The following is a 23,653-nucleotide window of genomic DNA, read 5'->3' on the forward strand; positions in this document are numbered from 1 at the left end:
TTTTCCTATGTGCATGCTCAAGTGTTCTTGCTATTGTTTGAAAATACTAAACAGTGAAGTCGACACCTCCTTCAGAGACCAACTTCGTCTATTTCTCTAATTAATCCACCACCTCCACTATTTTACTAATTAAACCATCAAATTAGTATCTTTAAAAAAAAAAACGTTAAATGATAATAATATTGTAACCATAATTAAAAGAAAATAGGCTTCTATTTTTATTTTTCAATTTTTCTTTAATTTTTCAAATAAAAATTTTCATTAAAAAAGCAACAACAAAAATAGTTTCTAATTCCAGAAACCGGCTCAATTGCGTCGTTTAAAACAAATATTTCGGTCAATTTTTGCAATATTTAAGAAAATAGGTCGATTTTGAAAAAAGTGTGTGAAAACGCATCCAATTAGAAGCGTTTTCTGCACGGTTGTCAGGAAAGCGCGCCCAGCTGGATGCATTTTCCCTTAGACGTATTTTTTGACTCTTTTTTTAAAAATAAAATCAATTGCTTTGGTAAGATAATTAAATGTTAGTGGTTTTATCCTTGAGTATCAGGTTTGATTGCTTTTCCACTCACATTTTTATTTTTTATTTCGTGTTTTTCTAAGGTTTTTTTACTTAATATTTTTAATATATCATCTCTTTTGGTTAAACAGTTCAATAATAATTTCATTCTTGAGTCTTAGGTTCAATTTCTCTTCTAAGCACATTTTAAATTTTATTTCACATTGTTTCAAGCTTTTTTAATTAATATATATATTATTTTCAAGTTTTTATTTTATTTTTATTCATCTTTTAATTAATGTCTCTTTTATTTATAAAATCAAATAATTATATAATAAAATATATATTATTATGTTAAAAATATTTGAAATTAATAACTCCTTTATATATAATATAAACATCAACTAATTTTTTGATATATATTTTTATATATAATATTTATATGTCAAATATTTATTTTTCCAGCATATATTATGAGTATGATGATTTCTAATATTATAAAATGAAACAATTATTTCAAATATAATTATTGTTTTATTTGTAAAATATTTCAAATATTTTTATATGTGAAATATTTCAATTAATTATTTCAAATATCATTATGTTTCTATGTGAAATATTTCAAATACACATACAAAAATATATAATACTAAAATTTACTACGCTCATTATATGGATTGAAAAATAAATATTACACATATAAAAATTATATTTATTAAAAATAATGATATTTGCAATAATTATTTTATTTTATAAATAAAAGAGACATAAATTAAAAGATGAATAAAAATAATAATAAAAACTTGAAATCAGTATATTTATTAATTAAAAATAAAAAAGTTTGAAACATGATGAAATAAAAATACAAATATGTTTAGAAGAAAAATCGAACCCGAGACTTAAAAATGAAGTTATTATTCTTAAATCATTTAATCAAAGGAGCTAATGTATTAAAAATATTAATTAAAAAAAACTTAGAATAACATGAAATAAAAGATACAAATGTGAGTAGAAAAAGAATCAAACCCAATACTCAATGACAAAACTGCTAACATTTAACTATCTAACCAAGACAACTAATTTTATTTAAAAAATTAGAAAATGCATTTTAAAGGAAAAACGCGTCCAGTTGGGTGCGCTTTCGAGCCAACAGTGCAAAAAATGCTTCTAACTGGACGCATTTTTACACACTCTCTTCAAAATCGACCTATTTCCGTAAATATTACAAAAATCGACCTAAAATGCAAATTATTATTTTTAAACGACATATATAGTCAATTGATCCCCCGAAGCCAAATAGAGCGTTAGGAGCGAGCAAAACTCGATTCAACTAAAAAAAAATCGAAAAAATTGAATTTCGAATTAAATGAATCGAGTTGTTCAAATTAATCGAATTATTCAAGTCAACTCAAAATTTTTTTTCGAGTTTCGAGTTCGAATGGAGTTTGGTTTTTCGAATAACTCGAATACCAAACTATAATATTTTACATTTTTACCTCAAACCCCCAAACCTCTTTACTTTCCCTCAAAACTTTTACTCCTTTCCACTTTCTCCCCAAAACTTTTACTCCCTTCCCATCCCACTCCCTTCTACCCCAAAGTCATCCCCCCCAAAATTTTACTCCCCCATTTACTTCCCCAAAAATTTTACTCCCTCAACCCCCAAAACTTTTCATTCTCACCCCCAAACTTTTACTTCTCACCTTTAATTCCTAAATCAAAACTTAAAATTATCTAAAAAATCCATAAACCCTAAATAGTAATAATTTTATTTATATATACTATTTATATTATTAAATTAATTTTCACATTTTGTACTATTTATATTATTAAATTGTTTAATCATATACATTTTTATAGATTTTTGTTAAAATTAGATTATTGATGATGTTTTAAAATATTAGTGTTCAAATTTTATGTTGGTATTAATTTCACATTTTATTTTTAAGATAACTTTTATTTAAAAATCACATTTTTAGATTTAATATAATTTTTAATTTCAAAATACATCTTGACAAGAATAGGAAGATAATTGATGAAGAAAAGAAGCTAACCCGTATATAAAATATTAATAAATAAATTATGAGGATGAAAGTTAATAGCAAATTTGATTACGGTGGGTGACAGTAGTTATAAGGATCCAAAATCATTTTTTTAAAAATTTAACTCGATCAAATATATTTGATTCGATTCAAATTTTATCTCAATTAACTCCACTCGAAAAAATTTCAAATCGAATTAATATGATAAAATATAATTTATTAACTAAATTAACTTGAAATTTTTTTATTCAATTCGATCCAACACCGACAGCATCATTCAAAACCCCATTTCATTGGGATATTGGTTAGGCCTTAACAAGTTTAGTTCTTTGGCTCAGATTGTGGGAAGAAGAAAAAAGAGCATGAGGGTTTTAGAAGGGTTTAAGGTTTAGCTTTAATTTTTCATTTGATTTCAATCACCGTCTCTTATGAACCTCTCATGATTGCTCGCCAATTCCGTTATCTCACCAACCATAGGTCAACATTCTTGAAAAACTTGCACTCATCTAAATATGTTCACCACTTGCTCGACGAAATTCCTCACTCAAACCCAACCCCCTTTTACCCTGTTAATCTCCCCTTCGACGCCTTTAGAAGGTTTAAATTACTCCTTAAATCTTCCCAATTTAATGCCATCGATGAAGTTACACTGGCTTTGGCTCTCAAGGGATCGTGCGGTGATTCAAAACAGGGGGTCCAGATTCACAAATTTGCTGTCACCTCCGGTCTCATGTCCTTCGTTACTGTTCCAAATTCACTAATGAATATGTATTCTAAATCTGGGCAGTTTGATAAGGCTTTGTGCGTCTTTGAGGGCTTAAATGATCCCGATGTAGTTTCCTGGAATACTTTGCTTTCTGGTTTTCAAAAAAGTGAACAAGCCTTGAATTTTGTTTTGAGAATGAATCTGAATGGAGTTGCTTTCGATGCTGTAACTTGTACCACTGCCCTTTCTTTCTGTTTGGACCTCGAAGGCTTTCTTTTAGGGTTGCAGTTGCATGCTCTTGTAATGAAATCTGGATTAGATAACGAGGTGTTTGTGGGAAATGCCCTTATAACTATGTATGCAAGGTGGAAGCGTTTAGAGGAAGCTCGAAGGATATTTGATGAGATGCCAAATAAAGATTTGGTTTCATGGAATGCGATCCTTTCGGGGTATAGCCAGGACGATGGTTATGGGTTAGAAGCAATTTGCACATTTATTGAAATGGTGAAACAAAGAATGAAGCTTGATAATGTATCATTTACTGGTGCAGTTTCAGCTTGCAGTCATCAGAGGAACTTAGACGTGGGAAGACAGATTCATGGTCTCTGTATAAAAAGAGGGTACGGTACACATGTTTCTGTTTGTAATGTTTTGATGTCAATGTATGCAAAGTGTGAGGTTGTTGAAGATGCAAAATTGGTATTCAGAAGAATGAATGAGCGGAACGTGATCTCATGGACTACAATGATTTCTGTTGATGAAAAAGATGCATTACACCACTTCAATGAAATGCGATCAGATTCTGTTTATCCTAATGATGTTACATATGTTGGATTGATCCATGCCATAACCACTGGGAAATTAGTGGAAGAAGGCCGAATGGTTCATGCGTGTTGTGTAAAGGGTAACTTCTTGTTAGAATCAAATGTTTGCAACAGCCTTATCACCATGTATGCTAAGTTTGAGTTGATACAAGACTCTATTAAGGTTTTTGAGGAACTCGAATCTAAAGAGATTGTCTCATGGAATGCTTTAATTTCGGGATATGTTCAAAATGGAATGTTGACAGAAGCTTTGAGGACATTTTTGTCAGCAGCTCGAGAATGTAAGCCAAATCAATACACATTTGGTAGTGTCTTGAATGCAATTGGTTCTTGTGAACATGTATCTCTAAAACATGGTCAGTGGTGCCACCTACATCTAATAAAGGTTGGATTGAATACTGATCCTATAATTTCCAATGGTCTGCTCGATATGTATGCAAAACGTGGGAGCATTTCTGAGGCTCAAAAAGTTTTCAGTGAGATTCCTCAAAAGAGCCAGTTTGCTTGGACATCACTTATATCTGCTCATGCAAGGCATGGAAACTATGGTTCAGTGATGGCTTCATTCAAAGAGATGAAAAGGGAAGGAGTGAAACCTGACTCAATTACCTTTCTTTCCATACTAACAGCTTGTGGCAGAAACGGAATGGTTGATATTGGTGGACAACTCTTTGACTCAATGCTGAGAGAGTATCAGATTGAACCATCCTCGGAGCATTATTCTTGTATGGTGGATATGTTGGGCCGTGCAGGTAGATTGGAAGAGGCGGAGAAGCTAATGGGCTGCACTCCTGGAGGGCCAGGATTGTCTATGATGCAAAGCTTCCTGGGGGCATGCACAATACATGGAAATCTAGAGATGGGTGAGAGGGTAGCTGATACTTTGATGGAAATGGAGCCAAATGAGTCGGGTCCGTATGTGTTGATGTCAAACTTGTATGCTGAGAAGGGGAAGTGGGAGAAGGTAGCGAAAGTGAGGAAAATGATGAGACAGAGGGGAGTGAGGAAAGAAGTGGGGTTTAGTTGGGTGGATGTTGGTGACATCAAGAGTTCGATGTCTTTGCATGGGTTCTCCTCAGGAGACCGATCCCATCCGCGGTCTGAAGAGATATGCAACATGGCAGAATGCCTGGGATTACAAATGAAACTTTTGAGAGAGAAAAACAGGCAGAGAATATATGGCAATGCCAATGACATTATAACATGAGCCATTGGGGAATCCTTTTTTGTACTTGCACTAGTTCTTAATGTCTTCTCTTCTTGTGTATTCTTCGAAGAGAATATTATTTGCTTACATTTGAACTGACCAAACTACATGTATTCCAGCTCTTGCATGAAAACAGAATACACTTGCCGACCGGATTCTTTCAATCCACTTCTACTTCTTGACAGAGATAGATTTGCAAGAAAAACATCTTCCATCTCTACCTTACAAGTAAGTACCTCAACTCAAACTAGAAATGGGCTCAGACATCCCAAGCCAACCAAGACAGATTAAACTGGGCACTTTGAAGCAAGGAAAACATTTGAGCTGTTCTTAATTTGTGTCACCTACAATTCCATTTTAATTTAATTTGATAAATGACTATTAGGGAGCAAAAGCTAATTTGGTATGTAATTCTTCAATTTATATAATTCAGGTACAATTTGTTACAATTAATTAAATCGATAAATGCAGGATTATATTGTGACATGTAATTCCTCAAGTTGAAGAGTTTTTTTTTTCTTTTCTAACGATCTACAAATTATACGATGATACATATTCTCATTCAATTTATAAATTATCAGATGGTATGAAATTGTTTACAACAATATTATTGCTTAAGCAAAGTGTTTTTGTTTGAAACATCTAGACAAAATTTTTCACCTCAAGTCATTAATGTATTATCACTCAAACTTAATTTTTAGATTAATCATGAAATGAAAAGAAAAGCATTTCTGAATTAATGCTATTTATTGATTTTGTTTCAAGTTTATAATAATTTGCTCTAACTGAAATAGAAAAGAAAAAAAAGAAAACAGTTCTAAACTAGTATAGTTCTCGAAATTTGAATCCGTAAAATATGCTTTGAATCCCATACACTTTGTGCATTTGGAATTTAGTCTTACTTTCAATTAAAAAAATTTAGTCCTCTTTTCCAGGGCTGGCGAACGGGTAGGTTCAGATCAAGCTTACTTCGGATTCGGATTTTCTCGTGCTCAGATCAACTCTTGCTCAAGCTTTCTGGGCTTGGATTTTCTCGGGCTCAAGCCCTTTTGGAAATGAACTTTTTCGAGCTCGGATTTTTTCGGGATCCGGGCTCAGACCGACCCAAGCAGGTTTTGACATATTCAAATAATTTTGAATTTTATAAGTTATAAAAATTTTAATTTTGAATGTAATAATTTACTTTGTTTTCAAACAATGACAACACAATTCAAATTTGTCTTATAAAAAGCATAAATTATATATTTAATAAAGATATTTTATATAAAACAATTAAGCTACTTGTTGTATGTAAAATTTATTATTTTATAATATTATATGGATTAACAAAAATATCTTTTATTGTTCATTATTATATTACATTAACAACTGAATAACTTATTATTTTTCTTATTAAATTTATAAACCTAATACTCATTCTAAAATATTGATTCCAAAATCCAAATAAATTATACTAAGCTCAAACTCAAATGATATACTCATTATTATCCGAACTCAAAATAAACTGATTATAGCCTAAATCTCAAGTCCAAAATAAAACGAAGTTGAACTAAATACCCAAATACAATTTGTAAAAATTAAAGACCAATTTAAAATCTAATTTAAAAATGATAATTTATTAAGATATTAAAATTTAATAATAGTTTATATATTGTTAATTATAATTATAAACATGTATTTTAATATACTAAATTACACAACTATTGACACTTGTATCTTTTATTATAATCTATAATATAATAATAGTTATTATATTAATACTTATAAAATATATTATTTCATTATATAATACTATATCACATACTATAAAAGTAGAGTAATAGATAATATATTAATTATTATCATATATTATTGTTTATTATTTTGGTTGAAATATGCTCTAAGTCTTATACTTTCCTACATTTGAAAGTGAGCCATTTTACTATATTATATAATGCTGTATCATATCATATAGTATATAATATATTAATAGTTTATATATCTATGCAACAATGGTTAAACATTATAATATCAATACTATATCTTTTATTATAATCTATAATATAATAATAGTTATATATAATAGTACTATATTATATATTATATATTAATTATTATTGTTTATTATTATCTTGGTTGAAATATGTTCTAAGTCCCAATACTTTTCATACATTTGAAAGTTAGCTCTCCTACTATATTATATAATGTTATATCATACCATGTAGTATATAATATATTAATAGTTATATATAATAGGACATTATATATTAATTATTATATTATCGTTTGTTATTATACTAGTTGAGATATGCTCTAAGTCCCTATATTTTTTGTGTAACACCCTAAACCTAGCCTAGATGGAAAGACTAAGTTTAGAATGTCATGTTTTTTTACCAAAACACAGTCATACTTAAAGCGAGTCTTTCACTATTGTTAAGTTATAAAAAAATCTTGTTGACACCATTTTTTTGGATGAAAACGGGGTCGACTTGGGTTTTAAAAAATAAAAACGAAAATGGGAGTCGCCACCGATCCTTTTTGATGAGGTGTGATCGGATCACCTCGAAAAGTGGTTGTTTTTAATAAACGGTTTGATTTTATTAAAACAACAAGTTTAGTCCACGAAATTCAGAAAAATGGGTTCGGGAGTCGGTTACGCACGAGGAAGGATTAGCACCCTCGATACGCCCAAAATTGGTACCTAATTGATTACTTAATGTCTTAATGTCGAAAACTTTGAAGAACTTTAAAAATACGATCCTTATATTAAAATGAAAATTTTTGGGAAAAGTAGCATATTTCACGTTAATTGAGAAAGAGAATCATATCCAGTAAGTTAGGACACAATGTCTCAAATTCCCGACACGCGAATGAAAAATGCTTATTTAAAAGATATTTTAGCCATCTCGGATTTAAAAAAGAGATCACGACCAGTAAGTTAGGACGCGATTTTTTAATCCCGAGATCATTTAAAATTTGAGTTTAAAAATATTCATGCATTTAGATTTATCGTGAAAATCGAAACCCAGTAAGTTAGGATACGATCCTCTCGAATCTAAAGACGAAATATTATTTATTCAAAACAAATTATGTTATGTCGAGTAAAATAAAACACTAAAATCGTAGTAAAAAAATGTGAAAGCAAATTGCATTGTTGTTATTCATGGCAAAATCATAATGAATACAAAAGTATAAAATGATATGAGCAATAGCAACAATAATAAATAAAAGTTAATCCTACAATCATATAAAATAACAATGTATATAAACAAATAAATTAAAACTTTCATTCAAAATAATAATGAAAATGAAATAAATAGTGAACACAAATAAAAATGTAAAGGGATATATATATGTATAGAAATGTAAATTAAAATATGTGTGTATACGTAAATTACAAAATATATGAAATATATATAAAGTATATTTTAAAATATAAAGAAAAAATAAATATGTATGAAGTGTATGTAAGTATATAAATGTGTATATATAATAAAGGTGTATGAAAATATATTTTATATACATGTATTTATAAAAATGCATATAGATATATATAGATGGTTTTAAGCTATAAAGTATGAAAAATATGTACATGTATGAATTATAAAATATATAAAATATGTACATATATATATGTAAAATATGTATATATATATTTATAAAGGTTAGAAATATGTACGTGTATTATAAATATATATGCATGTATAAATAAATTATAAAATAGGTATGTTTATATGTATATATATATATTACAACAAAAATGTGTATAAGTATATATAAAATATATGTATATATCTATAAAAGCAATAATAATAATAATAATAATAATAATGCAATAACAATAATAATATAAAATTTGTAAAGAAAATAAACAAAATAACTAAAGGATTAGATTAAACATTAAACAAGATTCGGGGGGTTCAAAACGCAAATAAACGAAAGGGGAGGGATTGCTCTGAACACGCATGTAACATGGAGGGACCATCAAAGAAAATTACCCTTCCTTTAAAACGGCGTAGTTCAAGTAAGGACTAAGTTGAAAATATGAAAAATTTCTGGGTAAATTTAAAGATCAAAAGAACCTAATTTAAAAAGCATCAAAAAAGCGGAAGGGCTAAAGGTGCAATTAGCCCTTCCGTCAAAAACACGCGGATCCCTAGATCGGACGGGTCGGGTCGCGGGTCGGATCTCGGTTTAGACGCAAAACGACGTCGTTTGAGGCCGAATGAAACAGGCCAAAACGACGCTGTTTCATTTAGGTATTTAAACCAATTTTTGTTAGAAAAAATCATTCAGCCCCATTCCTCTTTTTAAAAAAAAAACTAAAAACCTCAGTTCTCTCTCCCTCTTCCCCTTTCTTGATCTCGGGTCCGGCCGAGGGCCACCGTGTCGGCCGTCGGATTGCCGGCACCAGCGACGCCGTACACGGTGGCTGGCGAGTGGAGAAAGGCGTGCCCTTAGAGATCCCGACCCCCTAAACCCGAATCCGGCCTCAAAATGACCAAAAACGAAGGGGAAAAGGCTGTTAGGCTTCTCTACAGTCGGTTTCCTCACCGGAGAAGGAGTCTCCGACGAGGAGGAAACCAGCGACCCGCGGTGAGTCTCTCCTTTTTCTTTATTTTATTTTTTTTATTTCGTTTAAGAAATCAAAATAAAATAAATACAACGAAAAAAGAAAAAGTAAAGATTGCAATCGAAAATCCAGGAAATCGCCTTAAAGCTTGATATTTTTTATTATTCTGTTGAAATTTGTTTTCTTGGTTACAAATCGAAAAAAAAGAAAAAGAAGTCCCCCCATTTTACAACATGTTTCGGCTTTATAACCGAAAATAAAAATAGAAAAATATTTGCTCCTCTTTTGTGTTGTCTGTTTCTTTGCGTGTTTGCTCTGTTTTACAGGTGAGCAGTTGGGCGACGGGACGTGTGCGGCCCAAGTGGCATAGTAGGTGGTCAAAGGCCCTAGGTGCGGCGCACCTAGGGTTGCTGTTGTGTTTCTTCTTTTCTTTTCTGAAATGGGCTAGGGTAGCTGGGGTTAGATTTAGGTTTGGGCCTGTTTTGGGTTTTGGGTTTGTTTTAAGTGTACTGGGCTGATTTTGGGTTAGGTTTAGGTGGGTATTGGGCCTGGGTTTGTTTGCCTGGGCCGGGCGAAATTGGGCTGCTACAAATCTAATATACGAAACATAGTCAGATCCTAGAAGTTTAAAAATACGAAATTAGAACGTAGGTTCACACACATATATGTGTCCTTTAGATGACCGAGTCCCACGTCTGCCGGCAACTTATTCCTGAGAGTTCCTAAAATTCATTCAAGTAGTCAGTGTGTTGCATTGTAAAACTTAACATAAACAAACTAGCCTATGTACAAGAACTCATATATTATTGATTATTCGGATAACAAATTTTTCTCCTCAAACAAATTAACAACCTAAAACGAATCCAGACACAATAGTCCTAATACGTAGCAGATTAATACAGATGCACATATACCACAAATACGATTAGGTGCACATGTCATACAGTACAAATACAGATGCAATTTCCTATTACATTTGCTACACACCATTTCCATCCACCCTACACACCAATAGGTATATAATACCTATCCATCCCTACACACCTCATAGTGCACTATAGCAAAATAAGCTTTTAGCGGCGTTCTTAGTGGCGTTTGGATCGAAAATGCCGCAAAGGTTCTACCATTAGCGACGTTAGCAGCGTTTTTCCCATAAATGCTGCAAAAGGTAAAGCAATAACAAACGTCACAAAAGGTTAAAACAATAGCGGCGTTTTTCCCATAAACGCCGTTAAAGGTAAAGCAATAGCGACATTTTCCCCATAAATGCCACGAATATTTTTATTGAAACGGTGCCGTTTTGATGGCTGACCCCCAACCTTTATTCCCTCAAATTGCTTAGTTTTTCCCCCGATGTCTGTTGTATCGCTGTCATCTGCTGCAATTTCCCCAAATCTGTTAGTTTTCCCCCCAAATCATTTTGTTTGTTTATTAATTTATTTTCTCATCTTTCAAATCCTAACCCTTTTCTCTTCACTAGAAACAGCAACGCAGAAAAGAGAGAGATAGAGAGAGGTGAGACAAAAAAGAAAGAAAGAAGAGGAAGTAGTAAATCGACCTGCTGTTCTGTTCGCTTTCTCCAAAAATTTCTCTCGATCTATGCAATTAATCTGGTAATTTCTCTGCTGACGCAGTGAGTCATTGGTATCTGATTTGCTCATTTTAATCTATTTGGTGAATTTTTGGATTTTGCGCTTGCGATTCGACTTTTTATATGGTTTTCTGTTCTAGGATGTTTGTTGATCGTTTCAAAATTTGATTTTTTTTTGTTTTCTGATCTATTTTTCCTTCTGGGTTTGATCTTGATTGAATTTTGGGAACTAGGACAATGTAGCTAGTTTTTATTTTTTCTGTTGGTTTTTTGTTGTGCCGTTTTCTATCATTCTAAAAATTATTGTAAGTTTAAGAGGTTGGATATATATTTTTTAATGCCAAATTCAACAAAACAGAATGTTTTAATCAAAGAAACAATTTTTATGATTGTTATTTCTCTTTTTTATTTTTCACTATTGTTTTCTCAGGCAGTAGACCCTTGTGTCTTGTTGTGCATGCTCAGTTCTAGCAGTAACAATCTTTTGGATCTAATATGGGTCTTAAAAACATTGAAACAATTGCCATGATATCATCTTATAATTCGATTAGATGATCAGATGCCTTGTATTGTATCTGAAATTTCACTTTTTGTTTTCCAGCTTCTCTCTTTGGTGTTCTTAAGGGCAATATGAATTGTAATACAATGATACTCTCTAATTATATCATGAGAAAGTTTTTATCCATTCAACGTGTATTTTTATTATTTTCCTAAAATATCTGCATGTTAAGACTTGCTGCATTTTAAATTGATGTTGGAGATTTGCATCAGATGCTGATTTGTGATATATCTGCCTTATTTATTGAATTTGTTGTAGATTTTGATTGTATGGAAAAATTCCTATAAAGGGGGAGGGGGACAGTGGAGACCTTGTGTAAACAAGTCTTATGAAGGTATGAATTCTTATTCCCTTTATTCTATTGTAAGTAGTTCATGGAAGTTTTTTGTTGCTTTGTTGCCTTATTTATAAATATGTGTATGTATTTATGCATATATTAGAAATATAAAGGGGGGAGAGATACTGGAAAGTTAATAACTAGGCCGTCTGATCTGCTCATTTCTTTAACTATATTTATATAGGTTATTCCAAAAGGACAAGGAAGAGAAGCACACTGTGGCCACGTTGTGAATGTAAGTTCTTTTGTTGATATGTTTCATTGCTGTAATTTTTCAAAAAGTTGAAGCTTTTGTCATTTTACTGTTAGTGGTATATTCTAACTAGAGGTGCTGATGGGCCAGGTTCAGGCTGGACTCAACTAAAAATTCAGGCCCATTTACTAGGCATGGGCCCGACCCAAAAAAATGGGCCTAAAATTTTATCCAAGCCTGACCCGGATAAAAATGCTAAAACCCGGGCCCGACCCAACCCACTCGTATTAATTTTTATATTAATTTTATATAATTTTTAAATATATATAATACATTAAAAATACTAAAAAGATCAAAATAAATATTTCCCAACAAATTGAAAATAATTTTTAAAAAATATGTAGACTTAAATAACACTAAGATAAATGCAACTTAACAAGCAAATGCCTCTAAAATAATAACAAAATTAACAAGTGCCTTTAAAATAATAACAAAATTAACAATAAAATAAGTTTTATACAATATACAAACAATAGCAACAAAATAGTAGCAACATAATAGTAAAATGGTAGCAAAATATGGAGAAAACAACAAGAAAATAACATTAAAAAAAAAAGATCAAATTTTTTTTGTCATTTAGTGAATCCGGGCTCGGGCCAAAAAATGCCTTACTCGAGGCCCGACCCGTTTTTTAAACGGGCCTTATTTTTTTTCAAGCCCATTTTTCGGGCCTATATTTTTGTCCAAACCCTCCCACATTTTGAGCTGGCCTTCGGGCCAGGCTGGGTGGCCCGATCCATGAACAGGTCTAATTCTAACCAAGTAGATCAACAGAGTTAAATGTTTGAACTTCACTCGAAAAAACTTAAAATAGGGCTAAGTTTGATAGAGTTTTATTCTTCAAATTTGATATTGATTCTAAAAGTTAGTGAGCTATTCAATTAGCCTCATATCATTAAAGATAAAATCAAGCTCATACACTTTGTGATAGAGAGATTTGTTATTGAGTTAACCGCTCAATTACATACATGTATGAGCAAGACTTGGCTTCCCTACACTCCTAGTAAGGATGAGTTTCAATTGGAGGTTCATTCTTTGTTAATCAAATTTTATAAAAAAAAACAACTTTTAGTTAATTTTTATTTGATAAATTGAAAAAAGATAAATATTGAATAACTAAAGCTTGATTCTGCATTTGCTTAAAAAGAGAAGAAGTATGAATATGCTTTTATTAGGTTTTGAAGTTGTAATATATTATTTTGTAGTGATTTTACAACTAATGAGATTTTACATAATAGAAGATGGCATAGAAGGTCCATTAATAAGACACTGGGATAATGTGGTCTAAAAGTTAAATATTGTTGGTTGAATGAAATAAATTTATTTAAACTACTAAATATTCCTAAATTTTAATTTGGAATATTATATTAAGAGGTGCTTAAAATGATTAACTAGTTATGTCACTCAAACTCATGGTAAGTGTTGAATACAACTATGTGTCTGAAATGGGTATACTCAAATTTTTAAAAAAATTGTGTGATGAATTAACTAGACCTATAGTAAAAAAACTTTTATTGATAAAATAGTACAAAATTAAATAATTGTGTTAATTAATTTTGACTATATTGGTGGGACCTTTTCTTTAAAAGAGAACAATTATTTTATTTTATTTTAAATTAAATCCTTATAATATAAGTCTTATTTTAAAATTTTGATAATCGACTCATTAAAATAATTAGTTGAAAATCAAAATAATCTTTTAATTATATATAAAAATGTGTTAGATTAATTATTGCTTTTATTAATTTTAAAAATATAATTTAATCTAAATTGTAGGTGTAAAATAAAAGACTTAATTCCACTTTGCATTCACCAATTTGCATTGCATATGCATCTAACGCTTAGGATTCAATAAATTTAAATAACATGAATTAATATATATTAACGTTAATTTATCTTATCATTTATTTATTATTATTTTTATTGAAACAATGAATTGGATAAAATAAGTATTCGATAGACTCATTTGAATTGTCTAATCAAACAAATTCATTTTAAGCTCTCCTTAATTGCATTTGTAAGTACCTCGTATTACTTACATGTTTTAATTTAATACAACATTTTGACATGATAAATCCATGTTAGTGATTTGAATTAAGGCATAATATCTTACATATCTCCTCGTGATATTACTATTTTAGGTTAAATGTGTTCAATTAATTATATAAGTAACACGTTTCTTATTTGTTTAAGATATAAATTAACAAACATAAATAGTAATAAATAGATTATAAATAAATAAAAGAAACACATAAACAATAATAGTATTAATTATATAATTAAACAATAGTTGATTTTAAATGATTTACTAAACCAGTTTTAAACTAGCATGAAGATAATTAGTTTGGATATGTTTCATTTATATTAGATTAATTCAATAAAAAATTTAAATTTAAATTAATGTTGATTTATTCACTTAACAAACGAATATAAATAAACAAAGATCCAACTCATAAACTATTTATTTACAACCTTAAATTTACTGAACAAAAATTTAGATTAATTAATCATATTATAAACATTGAGATATAAATTTGAGCATAATATAAAAATTAGAATTGAAATTTGACTTAAATCTATTTAGAGCACTTAACTAATCATATTATAAACATGAATTAAATCTATTTAGAACACTTAAGTAACTGCAATTTATTGTCAACTTTAGACTTCAAGAACTACGAAATGGATAAGAGTTGGATAGATTTGTCAAGGGTAAGCAACGGTTATCGAAATGGAATACAAACTTTTCTAAATTTTGCATTTCAAAATGCAAGCCAAGAGAATATGATTGTTTGCCCGTGTAAGAAGTGCGTCAACATCAATTGGCATATTCGTGAAGTTGTCTACGAACATCTAATTGTTGATGGCTTTATTCGGGGGTATAAAAAATAGATTTTCCATGAATAGTGTACACATCGTAGAACTTCTTCAATGATTAATCCGACTTGTCCTCATAATGCTCACCATCAATTTGTTAGAGAAGATGACATGAAAGGTATACTGCGGGATGCATTTAATATGCACAGTCACAGTTTGCAATCATTTCCACTTGAAATTATTGCATCCGATGATTGTGATATTGGTGGAAATGCTTTTATCGAAACGGGGAAAAAACGCACCTGATGAAGAGCCAAATGGAGAAGCGGCGGAGTTCTACAAGTTACTTAATGAAATGAATAAAGAACTTTACGAGGGATCAAAAATTTCAAAATTGTCCTTCTGCATTCGTCTTTTTCACTTAAAATGTTTGAGAGGGTGGACCTGAAACTCTTTTACGCCACTGTTAGAGTTTTTGAGAGATATGTTTTCGTTTGCAAAAATCCTTCATTCATGCAAAGATATGCAGAAACTGATAAACGACTTAGGCCTTGAGTATAACAAAATTCATAGCTTCCAAAATGACTGCATGTTGTATTGGGGTTGTAAGGCCCAATTTCTGCCCGGGGCCTAAAAGCTAACCAAAGTCCAGAGTCCAACTACAAACCCAATCCAATAGCCAAAAAAATTAACCCTAAGCCCAAAATAATAACAACCCAACTAGCCCACAAAATAAAAAACTTTCAGCCAAAAGGAAAACCCTAGCCACATGCCTTGTTGTCGCCACCGCTCCACCTCCTCGCACGCTACCGCCTTCACTCGTCTATCACCAGCCGTCAGCCTCTAACACCTGCAAGGCAGTAAATCACACGCAACAGCAGAACAGGCCAAACAACAAAACGACAAAAGATAAAAAATTAGGGGTTTTTCAAATCGGTTATAAAAACCAAGCATTAGGGCTATAGTTTTTTTCTTTTTTTTACTAAGATTAATAGAAAAAATCGAAAAACAGAAAATAAATCTCAGAGGTGATTTTTTTTTTGTTTTTATTTTTTATTTTTCTTGTTCGATTTCTTTTCTTTTTACTTTTTATTTTTTTTCCTTTTATACTAAATATAAAAAAAAGAAGGAAGAGGAAGGAGCTTACCGGAAGCCCCGTGACCGCTGTCGGACGGTGGGTCTCCATCGTCGAGACTAGATTCAGAGAGGGGGTTGTGGGCCTCTGTCTCGGTCCTTATGGGGCTCGAAAGCCTGACCTCACAGCTCGCCTGGAACCGGGCTTTAAAAGCCCTTCATCGTGCTTCGTCAGTCGTCGATCTGGTGGCGGTGCTGCGGACAGACGAGCGACGGTAGGGAGACCGTCGGAAGGCATGGGGGGCTTTAAAGAGTCTTCCCAGTTTTTTTTTCTCTGAAGAAGAAGAAAAAATGAAGTTTAAAAAAAATTGGTTTAAATAACATAAACTAAACGGCGCCGTTTTGGAGTTTGGGTTCAGAAACCAAAACGACGTCGTTTGGTCTCTAACCCGTGACCCGACCCTAATGTGGCTAGGATTCGCGTGTTTTGACTTGGAGGGGCTATTTGCAGTTTTAGCCCCTCCACTTTTGCAACATGGTGCAATCTGACTTTTTTTTATTTTTTATTTAGGCCGTGAATTTTGTTTCTGCTTCAATCGGGTCCTTTGACCATGTGCGGTCCTTCGCGCTGAAACGCTGTGCTCTAGGACTGGGGCATATTGCTCGATCAATCCTTCATTCTTTTTGGCGTGCTTTATTTTGGTCCCTAGCAACCTTTATTTTATTTGCAATTTTGACCCGAGTTTTTAACCTAAATTCGATTCGTCCTAGGCCATTTTTTATTTAAAAAAAAAATCCCTTTCATCATCATTAATTTTAAGTTTTGTGTGTTATTTATTTTTAATTTGTTTTACGTATTCTTTATTTCAAAATTTTCTTTTATATTTTGTTATTTGTAAACTATTATATATATGAATATGTCTTTCAAATTTTCATATATATATATATATATTCTTTAAAATGTTTCATATATTATTATTATTATTATTATTATTATTATTCTTATTTATATTAGACTATTTTATTATCATTTATTTTAAGTTTCCTATATATTGTTTATTTGAAACATTTATTATTTATTGTTCTTATAAATCATTTATATTAAATTATTATTTATTTTAGATTGCTATATGTATTATCTTGTTTTATTTTCCTTTGGTTATTAATGTTGGTATTAAAATTAGATATGTTGTGTGTTCATTGTCATTGTTATCATCGCTATTGTATTATCATTTGCATTATCATAAGTGTTATCGTTTATGCGTATTAACTTTACGATTCATTAATATTAATGCCATGTCCTTTATGTTTTATTATGTAAATTATTTCATTGTTACTTTAAATGTATATTGCAATACCACTATTAGTCAAGTATGATCCTTTCAAAGTTTTTAAACTATTTCTTTTAAAGCATAATCTAGTAAACTACGCGTGTATTATTTTTAGATAATCCATCGACTTTCACCTCTTATCCAAAAAAGAAAAATTTTAACATAAGGCAATATTTTGCATTTAGAAATTCGAGAAAATGTGCCCTAACATGCTGGGTTTCGATTTCTCGTTCGACCAAATAGCCAAATATCCTCTTAAAATTTCAAAGTATGGGTTTTGGAAATCATAAAGTAATCTTGGTTTCGAAGGTTTAAAGTATTGTATCCTAACGTGCTGGATATGATATTCCTTTAGAACAAGAGAATCCTAAATTCTAACTTATGTTATTCGAGTTTTTTTAGGATTGTATCTTTAAAACTCATCAAAATTTTCAATCTTCGACACTAAGACACTAATTAATCAACTAGGTACCAATTTTGGGCGTTACGAAGGTGCTAATTCTTCCTCGTACGTAACCGACTCCCGAACCCATTTTTTTTGGATTTCGTGGACCAAAATCGTTGTTTTAATAAAATCAAATCGTTTATTAAAAAACTTTTCGAGGTGACCCGATCACACCTCATCAAAAAGGATTAGTGGCGACTCCCGTTTTAATTTTCGTTTTCAAATCCAAGTCGACCCCGTTTTATCGAAAAAATGGTGTCAACAAGGGTGATCGGAAAAACCAACAGTCTTGTTATGTTTGCGGTAAATCTCGTTGGATGAATAGGAATGCAGAAGATATAAATAGGGATGAAGGTGAGGCACAGTCAAGAAAGAAGCCATTAAAGATTTTGCAATATTTTCCACTAATATCAAAACTTCAAAGCTTTTCATGTCATCAAAGACAGTCGAGTCTGTGAGGTGGTATCATGATCAACGAACTGATGATGGATTATTAAGGCATCCTGTGTATTCTTTAGCTTGGAAATCATTTGACAGTAAATTTCCAAGCTTTGCAAGTGATCCTCGGAATATGATGCTCGGGCTAGCATTTGATGGATTTAATCCTTTTAAAATCATGAGTACTTTGTATAGTACTTGACCTATAGTGCTTATTCCTTACAATTTGCCTCAGTGGATTTGCATGAAGCAATCTTCTTTTATCTTATCTATGATTATCCCTGAAGAGAAAGGTCCCGGGAATGACATTGACATTTATATGTAGCCACTTATTGAAGAGTTGAAACAGTTATGGGCGGGTGTTGAAACATATGATGTATTGAGAAATGAGAATTTTTATTTACATGTAGCTTTGTTGTGGACTATTAATGATTTCCCGACTTTTGCCAATTTATCTGCTTGGAGTACCAAAGGACGTTATGCTTGTCCTTGTTGTGCTGTGTAAACATGTTCGAATTGGTTATATAATGGGAAGAAGTTCTCTTATATGGGGCATCATCGCTGGTTAGATGGAAATCATAGATTTAGATTTTAGAGGACTCTATTTGATGGTACTAAAGAGTTCAGAGAAGCTCCTGAACAAACCATTGGATCTGAAATCTTGTTCATGTTAAAAGATATCAATTTTAGTTGGGAAGATGAATCAACCACTCAACACGTAAATAAAGAAAAGATCGAGGGAGGCGTATGTTGGCGATGTTTATTGGCAGAGTGATGATAAATTTGATGAAGAGGATGATCCTAATGAGGCGAACTTGTGAAAAAAAGAAGTATTTTTTTTTGAGTTGCCTTATTGGGAGTATCACATTTTGCGACACAATCTTGATGTCAAGCATATTGAAAAGAATGTTTGCAAGAACATTATCGGGACAATTCTCAATGTCGATAGGAAATCGAAAGACAATCTTAAGAGTCGACTTGATCCAGTTGACATGGGAATTCGGCGTGATCTTCATCCCCAATTACTTCCGAATGAAAAATCTCGGCTGCCACATTCTATTTTTACAATGTCAAAGAAAGAAAAAGAAGTGTTCTACACGGTGTTGAAGGATATAAAGGTCCCAGATGCGTATGCATCAAATATATCTCGATGTGTGAGTCTTAAAGATCAAAGACTATATTCCCTAAAATCACATGATTATCACATCTTGATATAAGATTTACTGCCAGTTGCTTTACGCTGTTGTATGTAAAAAAAGGTGACATCTTGTATAATTAAACTATCCAATATAATGAAAGCTATTTGTGGCAAAGTTTTGATTGTTGACGAACTTGAGAAAATAGAAGATCGAGCCGTCTAGACTTTATGCAACTTGGAGAATATCTTTCCACCTTCATTCTTCACTATTATGGTGCATCTGTTAATCCATCTCCCTCATGAAGCAAAACTTGGTGGGCCGATTTTCTATCAGTGGATGTATCCTATAGAAAGGTGCTAATTTATTTGAAAAGTTTTCATTCATTCATGAATATACCTTTAATTACAAATTTTGATAATGTTGTATATCGCATTTAGGTTCTTATGCAAATTGAAGTCTTATTGTCGTAATAAGTGTTATCCAAAAAGATCAATTGCTGAAGGTTGCTTAGTAGAGGAGTGTATGACTTTTTGCTTTAGATATTTAGAAGATGTTGAAACAAGCCTGAATAGACCAAGTAGAAGTACTAGGCTTACTAATCATAACTTAGTTGAAACTTATCTATTTCGACGTTATGGACAACCAATCGATAATGTTGAAATTGCACACTTAGATGATAAATCTTGGGTACAAACACATCGATATATTCTTTTTCACCACGATTCAATTGAACCATTACGCAAGTAAGTTTTAGAATTTGATAAATATTCATCTTTTTCATTTGTTTATTTTCTAACCAAGTAATCCACTTTTTAACATAGTGAGTTTAAACAAGTCTTGAGATCTCATTCACTCTCCTGAAGATTACAACATTGAGAGATTCATAAGTTATTCACAGAATTCTTTCATGAATGGTTAGGGCAGATGGTATACAACTGAAGCTTTCAATGACAAATAATAATGTTTTCGCATAACATTTTACTTAATCAGTTTACTTTCAATTCAATAGGTTTGGAGTGGAAAGGACGTCAATGAAGAAGTTAAATGGCTTTCCCAAGGTCCAAATAGAGTAGTAAAAAAATATAATGCCTTCCTCATTAATGGATTCAAGTCATACAAAATCTCACGAAATATTGAGGAGGACTCAAAATTATGGAATAGTTGTTAATTTTTCAATTACAAGTTGTGCTAGTGCTAGGGACAATAATCCTGTTGAGGGAAATGTGGAGTATTACAGACTTCTTACGGACATTATTGAGTTGGATTACTATGGCAAACAGAAGGTTGTCTTATTTCGATGTGATTGGGCTGATGTTAATACTGCTCGCGAAATTAAAAAAGATCAATTTGGTTTTACAATGTTGAATTTCTCTTCATTAATTCACACTAGACAACTACTGATAGACGTATGTATTTTCTTCTCAAGTCAAACAAGTTTTTTACTTGAAAGATCCAACTGATGAGGGTTGGTACGTTGTACTCCGTAACACCCCTAGAGACTTGTTTGACATGGGCAATCGAAGTAGAGATGACATCGACGAAAGATCAGAAATTGTCTTTTCCAGAACAAAACTTAAATGAAACTATCCATAGTACTAGTACACAATTTCAATGGGTTCGCCAAGATGTGGATGAAGATATTTACAAATCATGATGTAGTAAGATTTTATGTTTTTTTAATTATATGTAATATTATAATTTAAATCTTAATTTTGTTAAATATATCCATTTCTATTGTTGTTGTAATAAGTTACTAATATTTCAACTATTTTATATGTATTGCAGATAATATGCCTAGAAGAAGATTGCGATATCTAAGTATTATTCAAAATCCTCCAAATTCAGAAGAAACAAATAGTGATCAATAGACTGCTATTGGATCTTCGAATGTTCCGAATACAGTTGACGAACCTACAAAAATTCAAAGTAATGTTAACTTTAATTTACATGCATGTTGACTTTTATTATTGATTTTTGTTTCAAATTCTTATATTATCATATATAGTTTTTTAGCTGAAAATGGTGGAAGGCGCAAAACTGGAGGACGTACGCTATTAAAGGATTTATAAGATCTAAATTCTATGAAGCGTGTCAAAGTATCTAGAAATAGTCTTGGTTAGCCTATTGGATCAGAAGCTCGACTTTTAGCGAGATAATTGGGCATTATAGCACGAAATGCCAATCTATTGCCAATTAACTACTAGTCATGGCATCATATGCCTGATAGTAACAAAAATCAAGCTCTCGATAATATTAAGGTAATAACATGGATGTAATTTATAATACTTTGGTTTAATTTTCATTTATATTTACTTTCTAAACTTGTGTTATTTGCAGGAGAGATTTGCTTTAGAGGTCTCAGATAATTATGTGAAGAAAGCATTAGCAAAGAAATTGAGAGACCATAAAAGTAGCATTAGCAAAGAAATTGAGAGACCATAAAAGTACTTTAAAGAAGGAATATTTTAAGAAAAATATAAGCCTTGAAGAGAAATTACAAAATGTCTCGCCGGGAATGTTGAGGTACCAATGGGAAGATGTAGTTAGATTTTGGAATTCAAAGAAAGGCGATGTATTACATACTTCCAAACTCTTATAATTATTTTGGTTTATAGTATTTACTATATATCTAATAAAGATTTCATAATGTAGGATCGTGAGAGAGTTGGAACTACATGTAGGCAAAAACAAAAATTCATGAACACAGTTGGGTCGAAAAGTTTTCCTTGGTACTTTGAATTTATTAATTGTGTCAAATATTAATTATTTTCTACTAAATAATATTTTCCTTACTATATTGTAGGAACTGTCGTCTGGTCAAAAAGTTGGATGCCTTTAGCTTTTTGACATTACACATAGAAAGCAAGATGAATCTCCTATGACTACTGAAGCTGCTAAAATTATGGTATATTTACTTAATAAAGTTTGAACTATTTTAAATATTTATCATGTTTAATTATAATGGTTTAATTCGTCGTTTGTAATGCAAATAATGCCAAGTTATGTTGCATTTGTTTGACTATATATTTCGTTTCTAACTCATTGATTGATTTATTAGGAGAAACTAAAGGATAAAAGTGTGGAGTATGAAGTGATGGCTTCAAGTGATAGTTCTGTTAATCTGGACGATATTGATAACTGAATTATTACTAAATTTTTGGGTCTTGAAATGTATCGTCGGGTTCGACTTCAAGGATCTTTTGTTAGCCCTACCCAATAATTTGGATCCAGCTCGTAGCAATACATGCGTTCGACGAATTAGGCTCAAGCTAAAGTTCAGAGGTTAAGAGACTAGATGGCTCAGATGCAAGCGAGCACAGTTGAGAAAATTGCCAACTTAAAGCGAATGAAGCCTTGAGAGAAGTAGAGGCTCAAAGAAAATATGATGAACTCCAGCTACAACTGAAAGTAGAGGTAGCAACGAGGGAAGCAAAGGCAACAACAAGGGCAACAGAGGCAACAAGAAAATATGACGAACTCCAGCTACAGCTTCAAAATATGATGAAGATGTTTTAGCAGAATTAATTGCAGAATCCACCATCTTAGACTTCTGTTTTCTTATTGTGAGAATATCTTAACAATATAACTTTGAATATATTTTGTTATTTCATTTATTAATTTAGATCATATACATATTTCTTTCGTGATAGTATCATTTAGATTTGAAGTTTTTGGTTGGATTTGAAGTTACAGGAAAATATGTTGAAAATTCGAGTTTTATATGAAATAAAAATAAGTTGGTAAAATCTGTTAATGTTAGCGGCGCTTTTACCACAAACGCCGCTATAGAACATGATTTTTAGCGGCACTTTTACTACAAACGCCGCTAAAGAACATGA

At 31.4% G+C, this 23,653-nt stretch overlaps 2 protein-coding genes across 14 annotated transcripts; both read left to right on the forward strand.

Moving 5' to 3' along the window:
- The first annotated feature begins 2,822 nt into the window (after positions 1–2,822).
- On the forward strand, positions 2,823–5,446 carry LOC105802420 (pentatricopeptide repeat-containing protein At4g32430, mitochondrial). Its single transcript, XM_012634040.2, has one exon. The coding sequence runs from the start codon at positions 2,981–2,983 to the stop codon at positions 5,276–5,278; it is 2,298 nt and encodes a 765-aa protein (XP_012489494.1). The 5' UTR covers positions 2,823–2,980; the 3' UTR covers positions 5,279–5,446.
- Positions 5,447–11,134: 5,688 nt separating this feature from the next.
- Positions 11,135–23,453, forward strand: LOC105802483 (uncharacterized). Of its 13 annotated transcripts, none has more exons than XR_008197655.1 (9): positions 11,234–11,443; positions 12,239–12,314; positions 12,502–12,552; positions 21,600–21,740; positions 21,820–22,072; positions 22,152–22,386; positions 22,467–22,543; positions 22,618–22,719; positions 22,873–23,453. XR_008197655.1 is itself a non-coding variant. In XM_052633228.1 (5 exons), exons 1-5 carry the CDS (start codon positions 11,184–11,186, stop codon positions 12,828–12,830), a joined length of 474 nt encoding a protein of 157 aa, XP_052489188.1. In that variant the 5' UTR covers positions 11,135–11,183; the 3' UTR covers positions 12,831–14,377. The 13 variants fall into 13 exon arrangements, 3 of the variants coding, with proteins under 3 accessions (XP_052489188.1, XP_012489612.2, XP_052489189.1); XR_008197654.1 differs by having other exon boundaries at positions 22,467–22,520; XR_008197651.1 differs by having other exon boundaries at positions 22,152–22,337.
- Positions 23,454–23,653: the final 200 nt, after the last annotated feature.

Source organism: Gossypium raimondii, chromosome 7 (genome assembly GCF_025698545.1).
Source record: "Gossypium raimondii isolate GPD5lz chromosome 7, ASM2569854v1, whole genome shotgun sequence".
Taxonomy (NCBI): domain Eukaryota; kingdom Viridiplantae; phylum Streptophyta; class Magnoliopsida; order Malvales; family Malvaceae; genus Gossypium; species Gossypium raimondii.